General features: G+C 21.5%; 1 protein-coding gene across 1 annotated transcript in view; it reads right to left on the bottom strand.

The window, feature by feature from the left end:
• Window positions 1–3,065: 3,065 nt before the first annotated feature.
• Window positions 3,066–19,377, bottom strand: part of LOC117183018 (V-type proton ATPase subunit d) — a 23,638-nt gene continuing 7,326 nt past the window's right edge. Inside the window, exons 3-5 of the mRNA XM_033376166.1 lie at window positions 13,219–13,376; window positions 10,540–10,716; window positions 3,066–4,048 (exon numbers count right to left, since the gene is read on the bottom strand). Coding sequence (XP_033232057.1) covers window positions 3,809–4,048; window positions 10,540–10,716; window positions 13,219–13,376 — 575 coding nt within the window. The 3' untranslated portion in view covers window positions 3,066–3,808. The remainder of the gene's footprint in view (window positions 4,049–10,539; window positions 10,717–13,218; window positions 13,377–19,377) is intronic.

Here is a 19,377-nt window from a genome sequence, read left to right as displayed (position 1 = left end):
ATTTTATTTTTAACTTTCAACAATAGGAAAAATGTAACATTTATCTTTAGAAATAAATTTATTGTTATATAAGAGTCAAAGTGGTATTTTTAGAATAAATAAAAAATAAGAATTTTTGTATATTTGTGTGGGATTATTTAAATTTTTCTTTTTTTTTCAAACTAAAACTTATCACAAATGTTTAACTTTTGCGAGTTCTATTGTAAAATGTTATTTTAGTAAGTTAATTTTACTATTAATTTACTTTAATTTAAGTAATCTATTTTTTATCGAAAATTTATATTTTTTACAAGACATTTATTCTTTTTAGTTAAAAATTTAACTATTTATTGAAAATTCATTTTTTGGATTAAAAATTAATTGTTTTTGGTAAAAAATGAACTATTTTGTTCAAAAATTCGTTTCTTTTTGCTAAAAATAAATTGTTTTAACTGAAAATAATTTAATTTTGTTTTCTGATTTGAAAATTCCAGTTTTTTGTATGAAAATGCATTTCTTTGGTTAAAAATTTCACTCTTAGGATGACAATTTTTATAAAAATTTCAAATTTGATTTAAAACTCAACTATTTTGTTAAAAATTCACCTTCTTTGTTTGAAATTTTTTATTTTCCTGGTAGAAAATTCATCTTTCGGTATAAAAATTAATTATTTTAGGTAAAAATTTAACTATTTTGTTAAAAAAATGTTTTTTTTTTTGTAAACATAAATTTTCTTAATTGAAAATTAAACAGTTTTTTCAGTTTTTTTTTATTAAAAATTAATTTCATTAGTTGAATATTATATTTTTTATTGAAAATATTTTCTTTTTTTAATGAAAATGTAATTAATCTATTTTTTGCCGAAAATTTATCTGTTTTGACAAACATTTAATCTAATTGGTTGAAAATTGAACTAATTAAAAAAAATGCATCTTGTTTGTTGAAAATTTGTATTTTTCTGGTACAAATTAATCTTTTGGGTTGAAAATTTAACTATTGGGTTAAAAATTAATTATTTTAGGTAATAATTGAACTATTTTGTTAAAACAATTCGTTTCTTTTTTCTGAAAATTAATTTTTAAACTGAAAATAATTTAACTATTCCATGTTTGATTTCAAATTTATTTTTTTCAGTTGAAAATTTAACACTTAGGATGAAAATTCCTTTAGAAATTTCAAATTATTAGGAAAAATCGTGTATTTTGGTAAAAATTAATTATATTAGTAGAAAATTAATCTTTATGGTTGAAAATTTAATTATTAGGGTAAATATTCCTTTAAAAATTCAAAATTTGGTTCAAAATTAATTTATTTTGTTGGAATTGTATATTTTTAAAAATTAAAAATCAGTAACTTTTGTTGAATAATAGTTGTTTTTTATTAAAAAATGGTTTTTCTTTTTACTGAAGATTTAAGAATCTATTTTTTGTCGAAAATTTATCCTTTTTAAAAGACATTTAATCCAATTGTTAGAAAATTTGACTATTTTCTTGAAAATTCATCTTGTTTGTTGGAAAGTTTTATTTTTGTGGTAGAATTTTCATCGTTTGGATTAAAAATTAATTATTTTAAGAAAAAATTTAACTATTTTGTGAAAAAATAATGTTTTTTGTGAAAATTATTTTTTTTTTGTAACTTAAAATTTAACTGTTCCTTATTTGGTTAACATTGTTAAGATCTTCCTCAGTTGAAAATTAATTTCTCTCGTTAAAAATTAGGTTATTTTGGTAGAAAATTTAATTTTTATGTTAAATATTCTTTTTAAAAGTTTTCTTTAATTTAAAATTCATTTATTTTGTTAAAATTCCTGTTTTTTAAATGGAAAATTCATTTCTTTAGTTGAAAATTATTTTTTTGCGTTAATTTTTTTTTACTGCAAATTTAGCTATCCTATATTTGGATGAACATTTATCTTCCTCAGTTGAAAATTCAGTTCTTTGGTTGAAAATTGATTTCTTGGGTTAAAAATTTAACCCTTTGGATGAAAATTCATTTAAAATTGTCAAATTTGGTACAAAAATCATGTATTTTTGTAAAAATTAACATTTTTTATTGAAAATTCATATTTTTTTGTTAAAAATTTATTTCTTGGGTTAAAAATTTAACTCTTAGGATGAAAATATCTTTACAAATTTCAAATCTACTTGGAAATAGTTGTGTCTAGTTGATAATTTAATTATAAAGTTAAATATTCTTTGAAAAATGTGAAATTTTGTTCAGAATTTATTTATTTAGTTAAAAATCCATGTTTTTAGACTGAAAAATTATTTTATAAATTAAAGATTATTTTTTTTTATTTGAAAATTAATTTCTTTAACTCAAAATTCAATTACTCTTTTTTTAATTGGTTACAAGATGCTTTTTTGTTAATTAATATTTGTTAATTAATTTGGTTAAAAAATTCGTTTCTTTTTCGGGAAAATTAATTTTTTTTATCTGAAAATAATTGAACTATTCCGTGTACGGTTAAATATTTATCTTCCTCAGTTGAAAATTCTGTTTTTCAGTGGAAAATTGATTTCTTTGGTTAAAAATTTAACTCTTAGGATGAAAATTCCTTTAAAATTGTCAAGTTTAGTTGATAATTCATATTTTTCTGGTAAAAATTAATCGCTTTGTAGAAATTAATTTATTTTCATGAAAATTCATGTTTTTAATTAAAAATTAATTTCTTTAGTTGGCTATTAGTTCTTTTTTATTGAAAATATTTTTTTTACTGAAAATTTAATTATTTAGTTAAACATTCATTTGTTTTGCCGCTTACAGAAGCAAAAGAAGACGCGGTAACCCCATCAGAAACGTCATCCTTCTTCATGACAATGCCAGGCCACATACGGCGGGTGAAACGAAACAAAAACTGGAGGATATGCATTGGGAAACCCTTCAGCATCCTCCATACAGCCCAGATTTGTCACCCTGTGACTATCATTTGTTTGCGCCCATGAAAGATGCACTTGGAGGATTGCGATTTGACAACGATCAAGATGTTGATTTTTTTCTAATACAGCTGTAAAGCAAAAATTTGAAAGAAAAAAAATGTCAAAATGTTTTTGTTTTATTTTTTAAATAAAAAGCAGATTGAATTCTTAACATGGAATGCAGAATGCGTTTATTAATGTACGGTTTACAGACAACAAATGTACCTCTGATAATACTATATTGGAGATAGAGATTACAACAAAATATATACTATGTACAAGACCTTGTTTCTTTAAATTAAATTGCACGCCAATCTGTAATGATTCATTTTATCCAAAAATTCTCTACAATGAAGCACTGGCTCAAAGAATTTTCTATGTCAAACGAGATTTTCAGCCGCTGAAATCATTCAATTGGAAATTTAAATAAAAAAAAAAATATTTCTTAAACATTTTTACGAAAAAAACCGAATTAAAAATTAAATATTAAAAATTCCAATACAATTTAAAGCATTTATTGTTTAAACAAACAAATATCATAATTAATTTAACAAGTATATTCTCTTTGCTGCGAAAAATATGTTTTTCTACTACTTTGAAACTTTCGATCTTTTGAATTTGGCGCCCTTTCTTTGAGCGGTTGCTGCCCGCGAAATTTAAATAAGATTTTCTAAATTTTTTTAAGTTACGGTTGAATTTGTACTTTAAAAGACAATAAAAGTGGAATACACGATTTTTTCAAATGATAAAATCTCTCTTGTTGAAACGCGCATTGAGCCAATGCTGAAATATACATATATATAAATTTTCTTTCTCTTTTCCGCGAAATAGTTTGGCAGCAAACAATTTGATAAATGAGATTTACCTACTTTGAAGGCATGAGAATAATAATTAGATAAATCTGTGATTAATTAAAAAATCGGTATGTAATTGTCGATCTTGGCGCGATGCTTTTGAGCGACACATTCCGAAATCCAGACAATGTTGCGGCACTCTTGCTCCTTCAGTTTCAAGTAACTGTAGAAAACCCCAAAGTGAAATTGCTGGAGGAATGCATTCACGTTCAAACGCACCTCGCGCTCGAAAAATTTATCCTCCAGGGTTTTATCACCCGGATTATTCCCGGCGCCCTCAAAAAGAGCGCTGTATTCCTGCGAATGAAAACGGGATTAAATTCATTAACAAACAGGCCTCGAAACGGCGTGGAATTTTCAATAAAGTCCAGGAAAATAGGCATCAAATTTTTGAAAATAGTGAGAAAAAAAACAGTAACACTTTTTTTGATCCATGACAATATTTTTTATTTTATTTATTTTGTTGTTGTTGCGAAAACAGCTGAATTTTCGATTTAAAATCTGAAAAAATAGACAAATGTTGCACTTTTAACCAAAAAATGATTTTTTGTACAAAAAAAAAAGAGAATTTTTAACAAAACACAAATATTTTCTACCAAATAGTTTAAATTTTAACCAAAAAGATTAATTTCTTTATTGCAAAATACCCTTTTTAAAGGAAATACGTGACATTTCAACCAAAGTTTTGAATTTTCAATTTACGAAAAACAATTTTCGAAAAAAAAATCCAAAATTAAAATTTCGGATTAAAATTAGTTTTTAATAAAAAGAAAACGAATTTTTCTACAAAACTGTGGAATTTCGAAGCCAACCAGTTGAATTTTAGATCTTAAATTACTAATTTTCAACAACAAAAATGTAATATTTTGATATTAAAGAAAAAGTTAAATTAAAAATTTTAAAAACAGTTTAATGTTAACAGGGAAAAAGAATTTTCAAAAAATCACTTAAATCCTCGACTAAAACACATTAATTTTCAACCAAACAGTAGTCGCACTTTTACAAACAAATGCTTTTTTGTAAAAAAAAAATAAATTTAAAAAAAAATAAAAATATTTTATACCAAATAATTTAATTTTTAACCAATAAGATTAATTTTTTTTTATTAAAAAATACCGTTTTTAAAGGAATTACGTGACATATAAACCAAATAGTTGAATTTTCAATTAAAGAAGAACAATTATCAACTAAAAAAATTCAAAATTAAAATTTTCGATTGAAAAAATTAATTTTCCATAAATATAAAAATAGATTTTCGGCAAAACTGTTATATTTTCAAAAAAAAAAAAAGAATTTTCTAGAACAGAGTTGAATTTTAAACACTAAAATGCCAATTTTCAAGAAAAAATTTAATATTTTGCATTAAAAAAAATGAATTTAAAATTTAAAAAAATAAAATTTTACCAAAAAAGACGAATTTTTAACCAAATAACTTGAAACCTCGACTAAAACAGATTAATTTTTAACTAAACAGTTACGTTTTAAAGCAAAAAATTTATTTTTTACCATAAAATACTAATTCTTAACAAAATATGTATATTTTCTAACAAATATTTGAATTTTAAACCAAAAGTGGAAATACGTGAGATTTCAACCAAATAGTTGAATTTTCAATTAAAGAACAGTTTTTTTTTAATTTAAATTTTCGGTTAAAAAAATTAATTTTGAATAAAAAGAAAACTAATTTATCTGCAAAATTGTGGAATTTTTAAAACAAAGAGATAAATTTTCTAGACTACAGTTGAATTTTAAACGTTAAAATTCTAATTTTCAACAACAAAATTCAATATTTAACATTAAAAAAAAAGAATATAAAATAAAAAACCATTAAATGTTACCAAAAGACGAATTTTCAAAAAAATTACTTAAATCCTCGACTCAAACAAATTAATGTTAACCAAACAGTTGCACTTTTAACAAAAAAAACTGTTTTATTTTGTACAAAAAAAAAATGAATTTTTAACAAAACACGAATATTTTCGACCAAATAGTTTAATTTTTAACCAACAAGATTAATTTTGTATCCAAAAAGACCATTTTTAAAGTAGATACATCACATTTGAACCAAATAATTGAGTTTTCAATTCAAGAAAAAGAGACGAATTCTCTAAAAATAACCGTTGAATTTTAGACCTTAAAATACTAATTTTCACCCAAAAATGTAATATTTTGATATTTAAAAAAAATTAATTAAAAATTTTTTAAAACAGACAAATGTTATCAGGGAGAAAGAATTTTCAAAAAACCACTTAAATCCTCGACTAAAAGAGATTAATTTTTAATCAAACAGTAGTTACACTTTTACAACAAAAAAATGCTTTTTTGTACAAAAAATGTATTCTTAACAAAACAAAATTTTTTTTTATACTAAATAGTTTAATTTTTAAACAACAAGATTAATTTTTTTTACAAAATTCCGTTTTTAAAGGAAATACGTGACATTTTAACCAATTAGTTAAATTTTCAATTAAAGAAGAACAATCTTCAACAAAAAATCCAAAATTTAAATTTTCCATTAAAAAAATTAATTGTCAACAAAAAAAAAACTAATTTTTCTGCAAAACTGTGAAATTTCCAAGCCTAAGAGTCGAATTATTTAAAAACCAGTTGAATCTTAGACCCTAAAATACCAATTTTCAACAAAAAATGTAATATTTGTAATTAAAACAAACAAAAAAATGAATTTAAAATAAAAAACAATTAAATGTCACCAAAAAAGACGAATTCTTAACAAATAGATCAATTTTAAACCAAGAAGGTTAGTTTTCCATAAAAAATACGATTTTTAAAGGAAATAAGTGACATTTTAATCAAATTGTTCAATTTTCAATTAAAGAAGAACAATTTTCAATAAAAAAATCCAACATTTAAATTTTCGATTAAAAAATTATTTTTCAATAAAAATATAACGCATTTTTCTGCAAAACTGTGAAAGTTCCAAGACAAAGAGATGAATTTTCTATAACACAGTTGAATTTTATACCTGAAAATACTAATTTTCAACAAAAAATGTAATATTTGATATTAAAACAACAAAAGATTTCAATTTTAAAATTTAAAAAACAGTTGAATATAACCAAGAAAGAAGAATTTTCAATCAATTACTTAAAACTTCGACTAAAACAGCTTATTTTTCAACCAAACAGTTGAACTTTTAACCAAAAATGTTTGCTTTTTTTTTACAAAAAATTAATTGTTAGCAAAACACAAATATTTTCTACAAAATAATTTAGTTTTTAGCCAACAAGATATATTTTTTATTACAAAATACCATTTTTAAATTAAATACGTGGCGGTTAAACCAAATAGTTGAATTTTCAATGAACGAAGAAAAATTTTCAACAAAAAAAATCCAAAATTACAATTTTCGATTTAAAAAATTAATTTTCAATCAAAATAAAACAAATTTTTCTGCAAAACTATGAAATTTCGATGCCAAAAACACGAATTCTCTAGAAAAAAGTTGAATTTTAACCCCTAAATAACCAATTTTCAACAAAAAAATTTAATACTTGACATTAAAACAAACAAAAAAAATTAATTTAAAATAAAAAGAAATTAAAAGTTACCAAAAAAGACATATTTTCAAAAAAACAATGAAAACTCGACTAAAACATTAATTTTCAACTAAACAGTTACATTTTAATTCGAAAAATTTATTTTTTTTTTACCAGAAAATACGAATTCTTAACAAAATATATATTTCTTTTCTAACAAATAGTGGAATTTCTAAGCCAAAGAGTTTAATTTTAGACCTTAAAATACTAATTTTCAAGTAAAAATGTAATATTTTGATATTAAACAAAAGTTAGTTTCAAATAAAAAAACAGTTTAATGTTAACAGGAAAAACTAATTTTCAAAACAAAAAATTGAAACCTCAACTACAATATATTAATTTTCAACCAAACAGTTGCACTTTTAACCAAAAAATGGTTTTTTTGTAGAAAAAAAATGAATTTTTCGCAAAACACAAATATTTTATTTCCAAATAATTTAGTTTTTAACCAACAAGATTGATTTTTTATTATAAAACACCCTTTTTAAAGCAAATACGTCATATTTCAACCAAATAGTTGAAGTTTCAATTGAAGAAGAAGAATTTTCTTCCAAAAATTCAATATTTAAATTTTCGGTTAAAAAAATTAATTAAAAAAATAGATTTTCTGCAAAACTGCTTAATTTTTAAAACAAAAATAAGAGTTTTCTAGAACACAGTTGAATTTTAAAACTGAAAATACTCATTTTCAACAAAAAAATGTAATACTTGATATTTAAACCGAAAAAATTTTAATTCTAAATAAAAAAACGGTTAAAACAGTTTAAAAAAGTGCATTATTTAATTAATATTTTATTAATTATTAACCAAAAAAAATTAGGAAAATAAAAATTATATATTTAATTATATTGATTATATTAAATTATGAATGTCTCTTTCAAATCAACAATTTTGCTAAAAAAAAATACTTATGAACAAAACTGGAATCGCTTAATTCTTGATAACGAAAAAAATTAAATTAATTTTGATCCAAGAAAAAAAACAATTTTCAATAAAATATTTTAAGTTTCAAATAAAATAATGAGTTTTTAACAGAAATTATAAGTCTTCATGAAAAACGAATTTTTATTTCGAAAGCTGAATTCTCTACTAAAAAAATACAAATGAAGAATGTAGCTCAATTTTCAACTAGGAAAGGTGAATTTTCAATAAAAAATATAATATTTAAATATTCTGTTAGAAAAAAATTTATTTTGAACAAAAAAATTTCGATAAAGTAGTTAAATATTCAACTGAATTGATGAATCTTCTGGAAAAAATAAATTTTTTGCCTAATAAGCTTTAATTTAAGCTAAAATTCCCGATTAATAAAATTCTCGAATTGGAAGATTGCTAAATTATAAAATTCTCAAAAAAAAAAAATAACATTTTTAAAAAATAAAATTCCCGAATAATAAAATTCTCGAAAAATTTAATTTCCGAATAACAAAATTCCCGAATTTGGAAAATTCCTAAATCATAAAATTCTCGAGAAATAAAATTCCTAAATAATAAAATTCCCGAATAGAAAAATTCATCAGTTATAACATTTTCGAAAAATAAAATTGTTAAAAAATAAAATTCCCGAATATTAAAATTCTCGAAAAAAAATTCCCGAATTTGAAAAATTCCTAAATTATAAAATTCTCGAAAAATAAAATTATCAAAAAATAAAATTCCCGAATAATAAAATTGTCGAAAAATAAAATTCCCGAATTGGAAAATTACTAAATTATAAAATTCTCGAAAAATAAAATTCTTCAAAAATAAAGTTGTCAACAAATTAAATTCCCGAATTATAAAATTCTGGAAAAATAAAATTCCCGAACAGGAAAATTCATAAATTATCAAATTCTCGAAATGTAACATTTAAAAAAAATAAAATTCCCGAAAAAATTAAATTTCCGAATAACAAAATTTCCGAATTTGGAAAATTCCTAAATTATAAAATTCTCGAGAAATAAAATTCCCGAATAGAAAAATTCATCAGTTATAACATTTTCGAAAAATAAAATTGTTAAAAAATAAAATTCCCGAATATTAAAATTCTCGAAAAAAAATTCCCAAATTGGAAAATTCCTAAATTATAAAATTCTTGAAAAATAAAATTCCTAAATAATAAAATTCCCGAATAGAAAAATTCATAAATTATAACAGTCTCGAAAAAAAATTGTTCAAAAATAAAATTCCCCAATAATAAAATTTTCGAAAAATAAAATTCCCGAATAATAAAATTCTCGGAAAAATATAATTCCCGAATTGGAAAATTCCTAAATTATAAAATTCTTGAAAAATAAAATTCCTAAATAATAAAATTCCCGAATAGAAAAATTCATAAATTATAAGTCTCGAAAAAAAATTATTCAAAAATAAAATTCCCCAATAATAAAATTTTCGAAAAATAAAATTCCCGAATAGGAAAATTCATCAGTTATAACATTTTCGAAAAATAAAATTGTTAAAAAATAAAATTCCCGAATATTAAAATTCTCGAAAAAAAATTCCCAAATTTGGAAAATTCCTAAATTATAAAATTCTTGAAAAATAAAATTCCTAAATAATAAAATTCCCGAATAGAAAAATTCATAAATTATAAGTCTCGAAAAAAAATTGTTCAAAAATAAAATTCCCCAATAATAAAATTTTCGAAAAATAAAATTCCCGAAGAATAAAATTCCAGTTTTTGAAAATTTCCAAATTAAAAAATTCAGGAAAAATAAAATTTCCGAACTGTAAAATTTTCAAGAAATAAAATTTCCGAATTGGAAAATTATTATTTTCAGGTTTAAAATTCAACTGTCTTCTAGAGAATTTGTCTCTTTGACTTGGAAATTTTACCGTTTTGCGGAAAAAAACGTTTTATTTTTATTGCTAATTAATTTTGTAATCCAAAAATTTAAATATTACATTTTTTATTAAAATTGTGTTTCTTTCATTGAAAATTCAACTGTTTTTCTTATTAAAGTTTAACCTTAATTTAATCTAAAACTTAATTACTTTTTCATTCAAATTTTATGTCAGAAGAAAATAATTTTTAATCAAAAAAATATATTTAATTATATTTATTACATTATATTATATTATAAATATCTCTTTTAAATGAACTATTTTGCTAAAAATTCATCTTATTTTTTTTTAGAAAATTAAATAAAAACTTGTTTAATTTTACCCGGAAAAAGTAGAATTTTCAATAAAATGGTTAAATGTTAAATTATCTTTTTAACAGAAATGAAAAATAACGTTTATATTTACCGTGTAATACTCTGCAACAGCCTTGACTTGCTCGTAATCGTCAGCTCGAGCCAAAGCTGCCAATCCATCAGGATTTAATCGACCACATCGTGGATATAATTTCGCACGATCGTCTTTTCCCAACTCGGTTCCGAAGGAATTTATTGTGATGATGATAGCTCGCCTGTCTGCCTCGAACTGAACAAAAATCATCCATTGTACTCTGAAGATTCGAAATTCCGAATTGAAATTAAACCTTTTTTTCAAAAATACCAAAAATTTATTATTAAAATAGATAGATTTTTCAGTTACAAATTTTCAAGAAAATAATTATCGAATAAAATAAATTTTATTTCAAGAGATTTCTACGGATTTGAACAGTTTCAAAATTTATGAAGGAATTCAAGCAATTTCGAAGGGTTTTTGAGATTTTAAATTATTACAGAATTGGAAAATTTACGAATAATAAAATAAACGAACTAGTATATTCCCGAATTTAAACAATTAACTTTTCTTTATCAATATAATTTATTTATTAACAGTAAAATAATTAAATATTTTTATCAATCAAATAGATTATTTTTAATGTTGAAAATTTCTAAAATTATTGTTTCAATTTTAAAGTAACAATAATTGAATAAAAATTTAATCCGGAAATATATATTTTTTTTAGTTATTGTTATTTTAAATTGATATAATAATTTAAGAAACTTTAAATATTTCGTTTATTTGATTATTGTATTAAAATAAAAATAATATTCATAAAAAATCAAATTGTTTAAATTAGGAAATTTTATAATTCGGGAATTTTATTTTTCGAGAATTTTATTATTTGAGAATTTCATTTTTCCAGAATTTTATAATTAGGGAATTTTATAATTTTTTGGAATTTTGGAATCGGGAATTTCCCAATTCGGAAATTTTATTTTTTGAAAATTTTTGGGAATTTTATTTTTCGAGTATTTTTCAATTCGGGAACTTTATATTTAAAAAAAATTTTTATTCGGCAAATTATTTTTGAGAATTTTACAATTCCGGAATTTTATTTTTTGATAATTTTCTTATTCGGGAACTTTATTATTTTTTGGAAATTTCATTAATCGGGAATCTTATTTTTCGAGAATTTTCCAATTCGGGAAATTGATAATTTTTAGGAAATTGTATTCGGGATATATTTAATTCGAGCATTTTATAATTTTTTGGGAATTTTATTTTTCGAGAATTTTCTAATTCGGGAATTTTATTATTTTTTGAAAATCTCATTAATCGGGAATCTTATTTTTCGAGAATTTTATAATTTTGGAAATTTTATTTTTCGGAAATCTCCCAATACGGAAATTTGACTTTTTGAACATTTTCGGGAATTTTATTTTTCGAGCATTTTCCAATTCGGGATATTTATTTTTCGAAAATTTTTTTATTCGGGAATATTATTTTTTGAGAATTTTTCAATTCGGAAATTTTGTTTTTCGCCAATTTTCTTATTCGCGAATTTTCCAATCGAGGAAATTTTTTATTTTTAGGAAATTTTATTCGGGAATTTTATTTTTCGAGAATTTTCTAATCCGGCAATTTTATAAGTAAAAAGTTTATTTTTCGAGAATTTTATTATGCCGAAATTTTATTTTTGGAAAATTTCATAATTAGGAAATTTTATAATTCGGAATTTCCCTAATTCGGGAAATTTATTATTTCGGAATTTAATTTGTCCAGAATTTTGTTATTCAGAAATTTCGTAATTCAGGAATTTTTTTTCGAGAAATTCAAAATGCGATAATTTTATTATTTGGGAAATTTCCGAATCGGGAATTTTTTTTCGGAATCTTATTTTTCGAGAATTTTATATTTCGGGAATTTCCTGATTCGGGAATTTTATTAATTGGGAATTTTCCGAATCGGGAATTTTATTTTTCCAGAATTTTATTATTCGGGAATTTTTCAATTAAAATTGTCATTAATCATATTAAATTTTCAACGAAAAAAATTAACTTTTAAACAAAAAAGAAATCGCTAAATTTTCAGTTTAAAAAAATTAATTTAAAAAAAAAATAGTTACAAGTTTCAAAAAAAGAAAAAAAACGATCAGCTTTTAACCAGAAATGGAATAGTTAAATATTCAGATAAAAAAAAATTTAGACAAAAAAATAATAAGGTGAATTTTCTACTCAAAAAGACAAATTAATAAAATTAAGAATAATTCGGGAATTTTTTACAATTCTTGAAATTGAAAATTCCCGGCTAATAAAATATCCGATCTAGACAAAATTAAATTTTTTATACATCTTATTTGTTTATTAAAAATACAATAATCAATTTTTAATTTTCCACAAGGTTTGTGGAACTATTAATATTAAAAAAAAAAGTTATTATAGATTTTTAAATAATTTCACTTGAATTTATTTATATTTACATTTATATTTTAAAAGAGCGCACACGTTGAGTGTAAACTATTTTAGATTGAACTATATTTAATATTTAAATTTAAAAACTAAACGGTTTCTTACTAAAAAAAATTGTTCCATCTTTTCTAAATGTAAAAAAATATGTATATATTTTATCTTTCCTCTTTTAGTGAAAAAATCCCCTAATTCCGGTATTTTTTTAAAGTTTTTTTTTTGCGTTCTGATACCTGTTTAAGTTAAGCTAGAAAAATAACTAAAAATTGTTTGTTTTTTTTTGAAATGAAGAAATCAAACTTACGGCAAGTATTTCGCACATTGTGTCGGCAGTCGTACCGCCAATATCTTTGCAGAATGTGTAAAAAGCCTCGAGATATGCTTTGTACAAAGTGTTCCTAATGATCTCAATGTTCATCTCGTCCAAGTCCTGCTCGGAAATGCAATCGACGAAGAAAGGAGCTGAAAATTAAAGTTTTACTCAAATTTAAAATTCATTTCTTCCCTTTCTTTTTTTCACTGATATAAAATTAACCTTCAAATTCTTATATATAAATATAAAAAATAAAAATTTATAATTAAAAAGAAAAAATTCCATTATTTGGTTAAAAAATTATGCATTTTGTCGAAAATTTGTCATTTTTCAAATTAGTCTATATAATTGTTTTTTTATTTTTAATTAAAATCTTTTTTATTAAAATGACAAGTATTATATGGGACGACTGAAAAATTCCGAAAAATAAAATTCCCGAATAATGAAACGGCCGAAAAATAAAAATACCGATTTGGAAAATTCCCAAATAATAAAATACACGAATGATAAAATTACCGAAAAATAAAAATACCAAATTGGAAAATTCTCGAATAATAAAATTTCAGAATTATAAAATTCCCGAATAATAAAATTTACGACAGTTTATAATATTACCGAATTGGAAAATTCCCGACAGAAAATTGCCGATTTATAAAATATCCGAATTGGAAAATTCCTGAATTGTAAAATTCCCGAATTTTAACATTTAGAATTTTTTATAAATATATTTTATTGATTACAAATACAAAAATAAGACATTAGTTTCAAAAATTATTTTTAACATTTAAAATGTCGAAGATTATTTTTCGAATTTAAAATAGCAATAATTTAAAATAAAATAATTTTGAATAAATACAAAAAGCGTTCGCAAAAATAAAGTTTAAAATTAATACATACATATATATATATATATATATATTCGGGAATTTTCCAATCCGGTAATACTATAAACTGTCGGGAATTTTCATATTCGGAATTTTCCAGTTCGGTAATATTATAAACTGTCGTGAATTTTATTATTCGGGAATTTTATAATTCTGAAATTTTATTATTCGAAAATTTTATTATTCGGCAATTTTCCAATTCAATATTTTTATTTTTCGGCAATTTTATTATTGGTGAATTTTATTTTTTGTCAATTTTCCAATTCGGTATTTTTATTTTTCGGTAATTTTATTGTTCGTGTATTTTATTATTTGGGAATTTTCCAAATCGGTATTTTTATTTTTCGGCAATTTTATTATTCGCGAATCTGATTATCGAGAATTTTCTAATTCGGGAATTTTACAGTGTCGAGAATTTTATTTTTCGGGATTTTTCAGTCGTCCTTATTATATATTTTGTTGAAAATTAATCTTTTCTTAGCTAAACATTCATAATTTAAGCTGAATTTTTTTTTGTTAACAATTATTTTATGTACTGAAAATTTAAATAATTTGTTGAAAATTAAACTGATTGTGAATTTATTTTTTTGATTGAAATTTGATATTTTTGGATTGAAAATTTAACTGCTTTATAGAAAATTCGCCTTTTTAACTTGAAATTTCAAGAATTTAATGGAAAATTATTTTTTTTAATTAAAAATGCAACAGTTTTTTAAAAAATGTATTATTTTCAATTAAAATCCTTTTTGTTGAAGTAGCAACTATTACATTTTTCGTTAAAAATGCATCTTTTTTTAATGAAAATTAAATCACATGCCCAAAAAATGAACTAGTTCCTTCAAATTTTCTTTCAATGTTTTAAAATTCATAATTTTAGTTGATTTTTTTTTTTATTTCTACTTAAACTTGAAATTCTTCAAATTCTTATAAAAAATAAAATACGAAAAACACACAAATTCAAGCATAAAATGCTTGGACTGAAAATTGAACTATTTTGAAAAAATTTTGTCTTTTTGACTTGAAAATACAGTCATTTCGTAAAAAAAATTCCATCATTTGGTAAAAAAATAATCAAATAATTTGTTGAAAATTAATTTTTTCTTCATTAGAAATTCCTAATTTTGGCTAAAAATTTGTTTTACTTTGTTTGCTAAAAATTATTTTTTTTACTGAGAATTTAACTAATTTTTTGAAAATTAAACTGATTGTAAATTTATATTTTAGAATTGAAAATTCAACTGTTTTATAGAAAATTCGCCTTTTGGACTTGAAATTTCAATAATTAAATAGAAAATTAATTTATCAAAATTGAAATTAAACAGTCTGTTACAAAATTTATTATTTTAAATTAAAATCCTTTTTGTTAAAATATCAAATATTATATATTTTGTTGATAATTAATCTTTTCTTGGCTAAAAATTCATAATATTTCCTGAAAATTTATTTCGTTTATTTCTTAAAAATTATTTTATTTATTGAGAATTTAACCAATTTAAAAAAAAAAATAAAACTGATTGTAAATTTATATTTTTGAATTAAAAATTCAACTGGTTTATGGAAAATTTGCTTTTTTGACTTGAATATCCAATAATTTGATGATAAATTAATTTTTTAAATTAAAAATGCAACAGTTTCTTAAAAAATTTATTATTTTAAATTAAAATCCTTTTTGTTGAAATAGCAACTATTACATTTTTCGTTGGAAATTAATCTTTTTTTGGTTAAAAATTCAAAAACTTATAAAAATTAAAATGTAAAAAAACGCGAATCCAAGCATAAAATTCTTGGGTTGAAAATTTAACTGTTTTGTAGAAAATTCGTCTTTTTTTGTTAAAAAATCAGCAATTTGGTAGAAAATTCAATTATTTCATTGAAAAATGATGGATTTTATTGAAAATTTGCTGTTTTAGGTAGAAAATTAGATTTTTTTGATTTAAAAGTTTTTTAATTACAAAATTATGCATTCAAATTCTCAATAATTTACACGCATAAAATAGAAGATACTACAAATTTTCGACTAAACAATTTTAAATTAAATGCAATTAAATTGCCAAACAATTTTTTTTAACTTTTATAAATTCGAATTTAAAGATTCAGATTTAGTTCCAAAAATATAAACTCTCGTTATCATTTTTAATGTTCTAAATAGAAGAATCAATTAATTAAACAAAAAGTAAATTAAATAATTTTAAGTAATTTTAAGATGAAAAAATTAAAGATTAAACGATAATCTTAAAAGTTAAATTATTTTCATTTTAAATGGTTTAAAAATCCCTAAAATGCTTCAAGATTTTACATAAAAAAAATTGCACAATTTTACATAAAAAACTTGAATTTTTCAAAATAAAAATTCCTTTTTAAATTTGCTAAGAAAAATACTTTTGAATTTTTCTAAAACTTCTAAATATTTCTTTAACTTACTCAAATTTTTTTAAGGAAGTAATTGTTCTTTTTCTTAATTAAAAAATTTTTAATTCATTAGTTTAAAAATGGAATTTTTCATACTGAAATACTGGAAATTTAATAAAAGCCTTTTATTATGAATATATTATTTTGAAGTTCTTTTTAAATTTTAAATAGTTTATAAAGTTTTGATAGTGCGACCGTTTAATTTTTAACGTTAAAATCTGAAAATTCTAATCAAGAATTAAATTTATATTATCTTGACAGTTGAAAAAATAAATTTTTTTTATCCAAACATTTTTATTTCAAAAGCTTATAATTTTTAATTGTTTAATTATTTACAACTGTATTTAAAAAATCTTGAAATCCATAATGGTTAGATCCAATCGTTTTTTATTTTTAATTCAAATACTTTTCATTAAAATATCAAGTGTTAAGTTTTTGTTGTTGAAAATTAATCTTTTTTGGTTGAAAATTCATAATTTTAGTTAAAAATTTGATTTTCTTGTTTATTAAAAATTATTTTCTTATCTGAGAATTTAACTAATTTATTGAAAATTCAACTAATTGGTTGTAAATTTTTTTTTTAATGTATATTCTTGGGTTTAAAATTCAACTGTTTTATAGAAACTATGAAAATTTTGGTTAAAAATTCATCTTCTTTTTAATAAAAATTCAATTAATGGGCTAAAAAACGAATTACTTCGTTCAAAATTCGTTTTAAAGCCTTTTTTATTCATAATTTTAGTTGAAAAAAAAAATTTTGTTTGTTTGTCAAATTTCTTTTGTCTAATCTGAGAATTTAACTAATGCGTCACAAATTCAACTGATTGGTTGTAAATTTCTTTTTTGTTGAAAATTAATTTTTTCTAGTTGAAAATGAAATTTGTTGTCAAAATATTATTTTTAATTAAAATCCTTTTTTTTAACATCAACTATTGCATTTTTCGGTTAAAATTCATTTTTTTAAATTGAACATTCATTTTTTTAAATTTAAAATTCAATTAGTGGGTTAAAAAATGAAGTAATATGTTTAAGATTCATTTTGTAGTTTGAAAATCCATTGATGAAATTTTTGTTTGTTTGTTAAAAATTATTTTCTAAACTGATAATTGAATTAATTTGTTAAAAAATCAACTGATAGGTTGTAAATTTACTTTGTTATTGAAAATCCAACTGTTTTATAGAAAATTCGTCTTTTTGACTTGATAATTCAAACATTTAGTAGAAAATTTATGTATTTGGTAGAAAATGCCTTTTTTTCGGTCAGAAAATTAATTTTGTTATGAAAAATGCAACTGTTGGTTAAATCCAAATATTTTCTATTTTAAAGTGAAAATGAAAGTGAAATTGGTTGTACATTTTTTTTTTTATCAAATTTATATATTTGGGTTAAATATTCAACTGTTTTATGGAAAATTTGCCTCTGTGACTTAAAAATTCAATAATTTGGTGGAAAAATTTAACTATTTTGTTGAAAATTTATATTTTTTATAAAAACTTATAATTTTTTTATTAAAAATGCAACTGTTTGTTAAAAAAATATTATTTCTAATTAAAATCCTTTTTGTTTAAACATCAAATATTAAATTTTTCGTTGAAAATTCAGTTAATTGGCTAAAATATGGATTTTTGTTCAAAATTCATTTTATTTTTTGAAAAAACATAATTTCATTTGATTTTTTTTTTTTTAATTATTTTTTTTATCAGAGAATTTAACTAATTTGTTGAAAATTCAACTGATTGATTGTACATTTTTTTCCTGTTCATAATTTATTTTCTTGGGTTGAAAATTTAATGTTTACATAGAAATTTGGCCTTTTTTACTCAAAAAAAGAATAATTTGGTAGAAAATTAAATTTGGTTAAAATATGATACATTTTATCAAAAATTCCCCTTTTCTGATAGAAAATTTTGGTGCTTGGTTTTAAACTAAACTATTTCGTTGAAAATGTATGCACATTAGTGAAAATTCTTTCTTTTTTTTGCGAAAATTTGACTGTTTTGTTGAAAGCTCATGTTTTGACTTGAAAATTCATATTTTTTCTTTATTACAACAAATTTGTTATTGACTAAAAATTAGTATTTTTTATATGAAAATAGTGTCTTTATCGTTATTTTTTTCGAAATAGCAGAAAAATAGTTTAAGCGCTTAAAAAAGGATCAAATAAGGTTGTAGCTTAAAAAAGGGTCAAATAGTGTTGTAGATTTAAAAAAGGGTCAAATAGTGTTACCGTTTAAAAAAAGAGTCAAATAGTGTTACCACTTTAAAAAAGTCGGAAAAAGAGGGCCAAATAGTGTAATCACTTTAAAAAAGGCTCCAATAGTGTGATCGCTTTAAAAAAAAGGGTCGAATACTGTTATAGCTGAAAAAAAGATAAAATGGTGTTGTAGCTTAAAAAAGGGTCAAATAGTAAATCGCTCAAAAAAGGGTCAAATAGTTATATCGCTTAAAAAGGGTAAAATAGTTTAATCGCTTTAAAAAAGGGTCAGAGTTATAGCTTTAAAAAGGGGTCAAATCGTGTCATGGCTTTAAAAAAAGGGTCAAATAATGTTATAGATTAAAAATGGTTCAAATAGTGTCATAGCTTAAAAAGTCACAAATAGTATTAACGCTTTAAAAAAAAGTTCAAACAGTGTTATAGTTTTAAAAAAGTGTAAAATAGTGTTATCGCTTAAAAAAGAATCATATAATTGTATAGTTTTAAAAAAGTTCAAATAGTGTTATAGCTTTAAAAAAAAAGGGTCAAATAGTATTAACGCTTAAAAAAAGGTTCAAATAGTGTTACCCCTTGAAAAGGGGTCAAACAGTGTTGCACAAAAAGAGTCAAATAGTGATATCGCTTTAAAAAGGGTAAAATAG

This window comes from Belonocnema kinseyi, chromosome 1 (genome assembly GCF_010883055.1).
Source record: "Belonocnema kinseyi isolate 2016_QV_RU_SX_M_011 chromosome 1, B_treatae_v1, whole genome shotgun sequence".
Lineage (NCBI taxonomy): Eukaryota > Metazoa > Arthropoda > Insecta > Hymenoptera > Cynipidae > Belonocnema > Belonocnema kinseyi.
Note: the sequence above shows the minus strand (reverse complement) of the source record. Positions and strands in the feature narration are given on the sequence as shown.